Source organism: Hypanus sabinus, unplaced genomic scaffold, assembly GCF_030144855.1.
Source record: "Hypanus sabinus isolate sHypSab1 unplaced genomic scaffold, sHypSab1.hap1 scaffold_910, whole genome shotgun sequence".
NCBI classification, from domain to species: Eukaryota; Metazoa; Chordata; class Chondrichthyes; order Myliobatiformes; family Dasyatidae; genus Hypanus; species Hypanus sabinus.
Window position 1 is genome coordinate 38,239 of NW_026781763.1, and position 10,069 is coordinate 48,307.

Genomic DNA, 10,069 nt, shown 5'->3' on the forward strand with positions numbered 1-10,069 from the left:
CAGGTTGAAATACCACGAAAATCAGATGCTTTCAGTAGCTGTACTAACACGTTACCTTCCCTGCACTGCCATATATTCAGTTACTAATCAATGGTCAATAATACATCATCTTCTATAGTATCAGTAACCTGTGAACTCAACCTGAATGGTGACCGAGCTGGGACCTTCCTCTTAGAGCAAAGATGGGGGGGGGGGGGGTTGGGGACTGTTGATTTGATAGAAGTGAAAACGCTGATAAGAGGCATAGATAGAATGGAGAGCCAACAACATTTCCCCAGGGCAGAAATGACTAATATCAGGGGGCATGATGTTAAGGTGATTAGAGAAAAGTATAGGGGTTTGTCAGAAGTAGTATTTTTTTAACAAAAAGAAAATGGTGGCTGTATGGAATGCACAGCCTGGGAAGTGATAAGGGTAGATGTATCAGTGAGATTTAAGAGGCTTTTAGATAGACACATGGATGAAAGAATAATGGACATCTATTTGAGAGAGTAGGGATCAATTGATCTTGGAGCAGATTAAAAGGTCGGTGCAACATCATGGGCAAAAATCCCTGCATTGTGCTATATTGCTCTATGTCTGGCCCAGCTCAGTTTAAGCCCCGAGAGGAGTGATGAGAGCTGTGAAGCGAGGTGGAATAAAGCCTTTGGAATCATATACCTTTAAGGCCCAGAAATAAACTATGCGACTTTCAGTTTAATGACAGAGATGATATCCTATAGGTAGATTTGTTTTTCTGCTGGGATGGAATGCTTCAGGTTAATTAAACTTTCAGCAGCGTGTAGGGCTCTGCCTATTCCTTACCTCACCAACATTTTGGGGTCAATATTACAAAGCATTAGTGATCTTCATTACAGCTTAAACTTCCCATTCTTCTCAAGCATCATGGAAATGTAAAGTTTTCTTTGAATTAATCAATTTTTTTTCTGTACTTCAGGTGAAAGATGAGAAGACATCGGCGATTCCATGAGAAAGTAGTGCTGGGTGTTCTGATTACTCTGGGATTGTTCTTCATGTTCTGGGATAATGACCAATGTCGAGAGACTGATGTTGTTGCAGAAACTGTTCATCGCAATGACCTGCCCAAGGTTGTTACTGGTGATGCAACTGAATCAGTGCTCAAGCCAAAGTGCCACGCGAACACGACATTGGTGCACCTGTCCTCATTTCATCAAGAGAAAGAGCACATAAAAAACTACTTGATGTATAAACACTGTCGAGAATTTGACATGATTCAAAATGTTCCAGACAAATGTGGTGGTCGAGAAGGATCTCAGAATGTCTTCCTGCTGCTGGTGATCAAATCTCACCCTTTCAATCAGGATCGGTGGGAAATGATAAGGAAGACTTGGGGCAAAGAACGCGAATTCAATGGGGTCCTAATTAAGAGAGTCTTTATTTCTGGTGTCTCTTCTGACCAAAATAAAAATAGGAAATTGAATCAGCTGTTAGCCATGGAAAACAGAGAACACAGAGATATACTACAATGGGATTTCTTGGATACCTTTTACAACCTCACCCTCAAACAATACAAGTTGCTGCAGTGGGTCAGTGAATTTTGCCCTAGTGCTAAATTCATCTTTAGTGCAGATGATGATGCCTTTGTCAACACCGATAACATGGTTGACTATTTGCTAGGCATGAAGGTTCAGCAACACCTGTTTATGGGCCGACTCATTTATGGGTTTGGGCCCAAACGCCAGAAGTCGAGTAAGTATTATATACCAGAAATATTGACCACCATCAAGTTTTACCCACCATACATTAGTGGAGCGGGCATACTCATGTCTGTGTATACAGCTCACATCATTTTCCACATGGCCCAAGACCTTGAACTGTACCCCATTGATGATGTATTTTTTGGGATGTGTCTGGCCAAGGCTGGACTAGCCCCACATCACCATAGCGGATTTAGGACAGCTGGATTTAGTGTTCCTTCTACCCAAGATGAATCTTTCAATCCTTGCTATTACCGTGAGTTGCTGCTAGTGCACCGTATCCGGACTTTTGAAATGCTATTGTTGTGGGATGCAGTGCATGATGCTAATCTGAAGTGTGTTCATGCTCCCCAGACGTCTGCATCCACGGAAAGGACCACATGAATCATGGGAGAATGTAGCAACTGTTGGAATCGAATGCAGTTTGTAACATGTGTTTGTTAATCAGTTGTTTATGCAATGTAAGAAGGTTAATTCCTAAATTATATTGGAGGATTCATTAATTCATAAGGTTGGCGCCTTTCTACATTCTACAAATGTTTGTAAAGATATTAGGTGTCATCACTCAGCCTAATTCTGACTGCACCCATAATGACATTACAATATAGACAGGAGCATCACAATTTAAGTCAATTGTAAAGTTATTTCAAGTGAACAGTCCTTGTTGCATTGCGTGCAGATAGGTACAGCATGTTAACTTGGTGCATTTGTATAATAACACTCCAATAAAATTTTTAGCAACAGTTATATCTGTGTTTTTTTTCTTGCCGTTTCTTACATGACCCTTGCAAAATGTGAAAGAGACAAATGAATTTCTTGGACTGGAACTGTGAGAACAACAAAGAATCTAGATCTAAAATTGTCTCATGGTTGGAGGAATAGAGAAACTTAAGGTCATCACTTCTGTACTCAAATGTCAGCCTGCATTGTGTCTGTGTAAACTACATATCAAATAAAAGCACACACGCAGGAGATGGCTTTAACTGGTGTATTTACATTGCAGAGAGGGAAAGGGATCAATGAACATGTGGGGACAACAGATCAATATGCATACATAGACGGCAGTCTATATATAGTGCGAAGGGGAGTGGCATTAGATTTGGCAGGTGTCATGTCTAAGTCAATGTACTCGGTTGCCAGTGTCATGTTGCTGGTATTGACACGGTCATCACTGAGAGTTAAGTCCGGTAGCTTTGACTAGTGGCAACCTGGACATGGGAAATCTGGAGAGGAAGGGACTTCGATAAGGCTCATTGTCCGAGGGGCAGCTCACGGCAGTGCAATAGAGCAATCGGTGAGCAATCAACTAGTGGCCAATCGGCATTTGGGATTGATTAGTAACAGCAAATTAAAGGAAGGTGGGGCAAACCCAGTGACCGTCGTCTGAATAGAAATATAGAAAACCTACAGAACAATATGGGCCCTCGGCCCTCAGAGCTGTGCCGAACATGTCCCTACCTTCGACCTACCTAGGCTTTACCCATAGCCCTCTTTTTCTAAGCTCCATGTAATCATACAGGAGTCTCTTAAAAGCCTCTATCGTTTCCGCCTCCACCACCGCCGCCGGCAGCCCATTGCACGCACTCACCTCCCTCTGTGTAAAAAAAAACTTACCCCTGACATCTCCTCTGTACTTACTTTAAAGCACCTTAAATTATTTCCTCTCAAGCTCGCCATTTCAGCCCTGGGGAAAGCCTCTGACTGTCCACACGATCAATGCCTCTCATCATCTTGTACACCTCTATCAGGCGACCTCTCATCCTCCATCGCTCCGAGAAAAGGCCGAGTTCACTCAAACTATTCTCATAAGGCATGCTCCCCAATTCAGACAACATCCTTGTAAATCTCCTCTGCACCCTTTCTATGGTTTCCATGTCCTTCCTGTAGTGAGGTAACTATAACTGAGCACAGTACTCCAAGTCTGATCCGACCAGGGTCCTATATAGCTGCAACATTACCTCTTAGCTCTGAAACTCAATCCCACATTTGATGAAAGCCAATGCTCTATATGCCATCTTAACCACAGAATCAACCTGTGTAGCAGCTTTGTGTGTTCTGTGGGCTCAGACCCCAAGATCCATCTGATCCGCCGCACTGTCAGAAGTTTTGACGTTAATGCCATATTCTGCCATGATAGTGCAGGGACTGCGGTCTGTAGTCAGGTTCTCAGGATCACTCAGTATAATGTTGCACGAACATTATTAGCAAAACACTCCGACACAAGACGGGTTTCATTTTGTTACAGACAGAAATGCCAATTTGGTACTACAAGTAAATTGCATTTCCAAATTGGTGGAGAAGTGTGCTGACATCCCTCGCTATCTGTAAAACTGTGACGAGATGCTGAGGTGTATTATATATGGACTGTGCCTTTATAAAGTGAGAGAGAGTTGGTGTACAGCGATTCAGAGAGAGCGAGAGACACCACCGAGCTCTTGAGTTGCCATGGTTACGGAAGGGCGGAGCTATGTAATGGACAGCTGATGTTAAGCATGTTTGGGATATAGACAGGGTCAGCTGGGTTTTCAGACAGACACACTGACACACGGAAGACACGGAGGGTAATGCAGAAAGAATAGACACTGGATAAACTTTCAGTGACCACGAAAGGCTGGGTTTTGATTGCAGTGTGGGAAAGGGGTGACTGGTGGATTGTTATCGGTGTGTTTAACCTTTGACAGCTTTACTGCATGAAGTCGGTACTCTTTTGTGTGATCACAAAACTTTAACAGGACTTCGGAAGGCAACGGAAAGATCGACGACATCAGCTTACTTGGAAAACAAATCATCTCTCTCTCTCTCTCTCTCTCTCTCTCTCTCTCTCTCTCTCTCTCTCTCTCTCTCTCTCTCTCTCTCTCTCTCTCTCCTCATTTCTACTCAAAATATCACAAACTGAACAGACGTCATTCTTATACCATCGGAAGACTATCATTTACTACCTAAGCTGAAGAATTTTGGGGTTTTATATTTACACACTTAGATTTGCATAAATTCTGGTAACTTGTTTGATTTGTCTGGTTTTATATTACGAGATTACGTAGATACTGATAAGTAGTGTTTTGTTTGTAACAATACCAGACTCCAGGTGTGTTCCAATTCTGCTGGTTCTTTTAACCCGTTACGGGGGGCACGTAACAAACCCGTTCCAACCCCTACATCACACCGCATTTCTGTAAACCCCTTCGACTCCTACAGCACTCGGCACCTCTGCAAAACCTCCATCATCCACCCCGGTGCAGACAGACGGCAGCACATCCGAGAAAGATACTGTCGTGTCAGATTGAATGGCTCACTGTTGGCCAGAAGAAACTACAGTCTGATCAAGGGCGGGGATGCAGACAAACCAGTTCTCTCTGTTTTCTCCTATTTTGTGGGCTATGAACTGATTCTTGAACTGGAATAATTTAATCAGAGGAACTGAATATGGACACAGGGAGCTTCAGGTAATGATCTGCTAAACCTGAGACCATTCTCAAACAAGTCGCCATTTGTTATGTGAAGGGCGTGGACTCTGAACTGATTCTTGACTCTGGGACAATCTAATCAGAGCAAAAAACCAGAGACCATGCTCAGAGGAGCGGCTACTTGTGATGTAAAATGCCAGACATATCAAACAGGCAATCTGTAGTCTCGTTAGACTCTGTCTGGGTTGCCTCATTTAACTGGTTCGGACCGGTCAGGGTGTAAAAATACGATTACATAAGGCTGGGCTGTGCAAATTTCCATATGTTGGTTGTTGCTCTGTACAATGACCAGTAACCAGGTGACCCAGGTAGGTCAGGTGACCTTGAGCCAATGATTTGGAGGTCCAGTGGTTCAACTGATGAGGAACAATATAAGATTCCGGAGCTCTTATGGATCGTTATTGCATGAGAAGATGGAAACCTTTAAGAGATGATTGGAGAAGTCCACGGATGAGAGGGATATGTCAGCGATGCCCCACAAACGACCAGGAGACGCAGAATATTCTTCAAGAAGGGATAAACTTTAATTTCAAATCAAAGCTGATACAGTCATTGAGCTTGTCGCTGATTGCCCACCCATCCTTGTACATAGCATTTTTATAGCAATCTCCTGGTTTAATTGCATTAGCATATCCAATCAGTCTATAGTTGCGTATCACATGTACATCCGCCACTATTGTTTCTACATCTCTTAGCTACCTCTCATTAACACACCATTGTCTTCTACATTCTTAAGATTTCATTCTCCTACTAAATTGGGTACATGCATAGCAAATAGCAAACTCAGACTACATAATCTACATCTCTACATAGGGTCTTACACAGAGAAAGAAGACTAAGAGTCCGCACACAAAAGCCCCAATAAACTCAAGCACTTATTCCCAAATCTCGGGTTAAAGTATAATTTTCTCCGCCAAGACCTCACAATATTTGTTCCCTGTTACCCTGGGCCGCAGAGCCAAAACTCTGTTCCCTTTGTACCTGAAACAGGGAAAAAGCCTCAGAAGCCCTTGCAATCTACTCCCACACTGTCGTTTTGCTCTTATTCATCCCGCAGGTGTTGCAGGCTGTAACGATACATTTTCGGTGTTTCTTTCCCCACTAAGCTTGCTTCAGTAATTGCCAGGAGCATCGGAAATTGTTTGGTTGCAGCACGCACGACAAGAGATCTGAGACAAGGAAGAAAACAGCACAGCACAAGCACACAGCTCAACAATACAATACTGACAGTTATTGCCATTTTAGTCAGCCATGCTCCCCATCCTCCGAGTCTACTTTCTAACCAGTCAAAAACTGATGTCCGGACCCTGCATTCTGTTTAACTTACTATCTTGGAATTTTCAACTTATACATTGCCTTAGTAAACGATCCTTCTGGACTACTGTTGTTTGGTATAAAAGTGCAGCACTTCTCTCCAAACATCACACAAATTCCTCCTTTTTCTGCCAACAGCCAGTCCAATGCTTTCAGGGTTCCATTAATTCTCTCTATCATGCCCTGCGACTGAGAGTAGTATACACATGCAAATCTTTGCTTTATCCTCAGCGCTTGTAGTACCAATTTGACCACTTTCTGGATAAAAGCTGAACCATTGTCAAAGCTAAATTCTGTAGGTATTTCAAACCTTGGGATCACTTCATTTGTCAGAAATGTAATCACTGTCTTTGCCCCTTGATCTCTTGACGGTACCGCCTCCACCCATCTGCTAAATCGATCGATTACTACCAGCATGTATCTTTTCCCTCTCACTGTCTTTATCATATCTACGTAATCAATCACTAGATGTTTAAATGGTCCTTCAGGTACAGGAATGTGACCTATTGGGGTTGTAATTCCCTTCCGAACATTATCCTGTGCGCATACCTCGCACTGTGACAAGACAACGTCCACTGAAGCCTGTAAATAAGGTAACCAAAAACCATCCTTTATTTTCTTTATCACTTCCCCCCTTGCACAATAGTCCATCCCATGCGCTTCTGAAATCAGAATCGTCAGTAGAGTGGTGGGCGCTACCAACAAAACGTCTTCCATGCTCCACAATCCTTCCGGGTTCTGCTTGGCCCCACTTCCGTCTCCACATTGTCTGTTCTACCTTGTATTTCAATTAGGTCCTCTACCTCGGGTTCTGGAGTTAGGCTTACCTGGGAGGCAATGACAGCTGATGTACATCCAGACGCTTTTCTGGCTGCCTCATTCGCAGCTTGATTTCCCTTTGTTATTACATCATTTCCCTCTTTATGTGCCTGGCATTTTACTATAGCCAATGCTTTAGGTTTCATTATGGCTTTTATTAAGTCTAGAATTTGCTGACGATGTTGTATGGGATCCCCATTACTTTTTTTAAAAACTCTCTGCTTCCACACTGCCCCGAACAAATGGCAAACTCCATGAGCATATGCAGAATCAGTATAGATGTCTACTTTCTCACCTTCAATCATTTCACATGCAGCTGTCAGGGCTTTGATTTCCGCTAGTTGGGCGGAACACGGTTGGGGAAAGGACTCCATCCTAATAATCTTATAGCTCGACTGATCCTGCTGTACTACTGAGAACCCTGCATGATTTCTACCATAATCCCTTTAACAAGAGCCATCTACGAACAGAACCGTTTCATCTGCATCCTCTAGTGGTTCTGACCGTAAATCTACTTTCAATTTGGCAAATGTCATCGTCTTCCCTACACAATCATGGGGTTCTCCTTCATAGCCCAAAGGGTCAAAATCAGCTATATTACTGGGAGTACATCTGTGTATAATTATGTCTGGAAATGTCAATAACATCTGATGCGCTGCTATCCTGGCTGGCGTCAGCACAAATTTCCCTCTTTCCAGCAATTCTGCTGCTTTGTGGTGTGTGTACAGAGTCACAGGATCGCCCAGGGTTACTGATTTTGTCTTTCCATATGCATAGTACAGCACCGCCAATCCCTGATAAGAGGGTGGATACCCCTGAGCCACCTCATCTAGTCTCGTACTGTAGTATGCTATCGGCTGCTTTGTTTTTCCTGTGCCTCTCTCCTGTGTTAGAACCGCTGTGACATAACCCTCCTGTCGGTTGGATACATACAAATGTAAAACCTTCTCGTAGTCAGGCAAAGCTAATGCTGGTGCTGACTGCAATTCCTGCTTAATAGCATTGAAAACTATCTAGACCTCTCCATTCCACTGTAAGCCGTTCTTCAAATTTGTATGCCCTGCTTCTTTCATTATCTTTCCCAAAGGTGCCACAGTCTCAGCATATTCTCCTATCCAATCTGAGCTGTAACTTGCCTTTCCCAAAAACGTCATCATCTGCCCTACAGTCTGGGGTATTTGGGCCTTAGATATTACCTCAATCTGATCTGGTGCTATCGCCTTCACTCCCTTGGATATTACCCTGCCTAAGTATTCCACTTGCTGCGTGCAAAATCGCAGTTTCTTTTTGGATACTCTATGTCCTCCGTGCGACAGCTTCTCTAACAGAGTTATAGAGTCCTGCTCACACTGTTCCTTACTGAGGGAGCAAATCAACAGGTCATCCACATACTGTAACAATGTACTTTCCAATGGCATGCCCTCTGCGTCTGCCTTCAATACCTGATTAAAAACGTGTGGTGAATGTTTAAACCCTTGCGGCATTCTGGTATAGGTATACTGAGCACCTCTGTAAGTAAATGCAAACAGATACTGACACAGGTCGGCTAGAGGAATGCTGAGGAAAGCCGAACATAAGTCAATCACTGAGCAGTAACTTGCTTCTGGTGGAACATTAGTCAAAAGCGTGTGTGGGTTGGGGACTACCGCTGGCCAGTCCTCTACCACATCATTTACCGCCCGCAAATCATGCACCAATCTCCATTTAGATTTATCTGCTTTTAAGACCGGCAGCAACGGGGTATTACATGGACTGTTTGTTCTTTTAAGCACTCCTATTTCAAGCAACCCCTGTACTGTCGATGCTATTCCCTCTTCCGCTTCTGGTCTTAGAGGGTATCCTGGGTGGAATTGCTCCCCTTTTCAGCCTTATTTCCACCGGACTAGCTGTTTTTATTTTCCCTCCGTCCGTGTCATGGTGTGACCACAGAATAGACGGCAACTCATCTAACCTTCTTTCTTTCTGCTGGCCTCTTTCCTTTCCCAGCAAGGCAGGTGTGGTTGCGGGGTTATTTCGACCTCTCTCACTGTCCCTACCATATCTACACTTACCATTATTTTAATGCAATTGTTGACTTCTGATATCCACACCTCTGTCGTGATTTTCCTCCACACTGTTACGGATTCATACTCTTAACTAAGGGTCCTGAGTCTTTAGACTGATATCCCTTGTTTACCAACAACGTTACGTGGGGCGCAGCCTCCGGTATCCTGTACCATTTTTCTAAAAAGGTGTTCCACTTAACTTGTAAAGGTGCCCCTTGCTTTCCAATGATCTCAGCACCCCCTTCCAGGTGCTGTTGGGCACATGCCTCCAGGTGCCATCTCTCCTCTAACTCCCTGTTCTGAGTCTCGTCAAAAATCACTGTACAGTGTAGCTCAGATTTGGACGTTACAGCCCTGGGTAATATAGCCTGCATGCCCTTTTTCCATTTTTCCCAGGTTCCCTGGATCTGATCTGCGATGTCTCCTATCCAAAAGACATTAGCCTTCTTGCCTTCTCGCACTATCAATTGAGCCCCTGCTCTTTCCACATTCAGCCCATTTCTGGTGCATTCTAATTTTAATTCCAGTTTCAATAAGGCATCTCTGCCTAACGAATTAATCGGAGTTCCTTTAAATACTAGCACCGGCAAAACAATTCCTTTATTTCCCATTCTCAACTGCACTGGAGCCGTGCACTGTGTCAACTGTGTTTTCCCCGAGAACCCTACCATCTTAATAAACTTTCCTGACATGGGAAGGTGAAGGACGT

At 43.6% G+C, this 10,069-nt stretch overlaps 1 protein-coding gene across 1 annotated transcript; it reads left to right on the top strand.

Moving 5' to 3' along the window:
* Positions 1 to 944: 944 nt before the first annotated feature.
* LOC132390461 (N-acetyllactosaminide beta-1,3-N-acetylglucosaminyltransferase 3-like) lies at positions 945 to 2,102 on the top strand. The gene has a single exon (XM_059963074.1). It carries the CDS (start codon positions 945 to 947, stop codon positions 2,100 to 2,102), a length of 1,158 nt encoding a protein of 385 aa, XP_059819057.1.
* Positions 2,103 to 10,069: the final 7,967 nt, after the last annotated feature.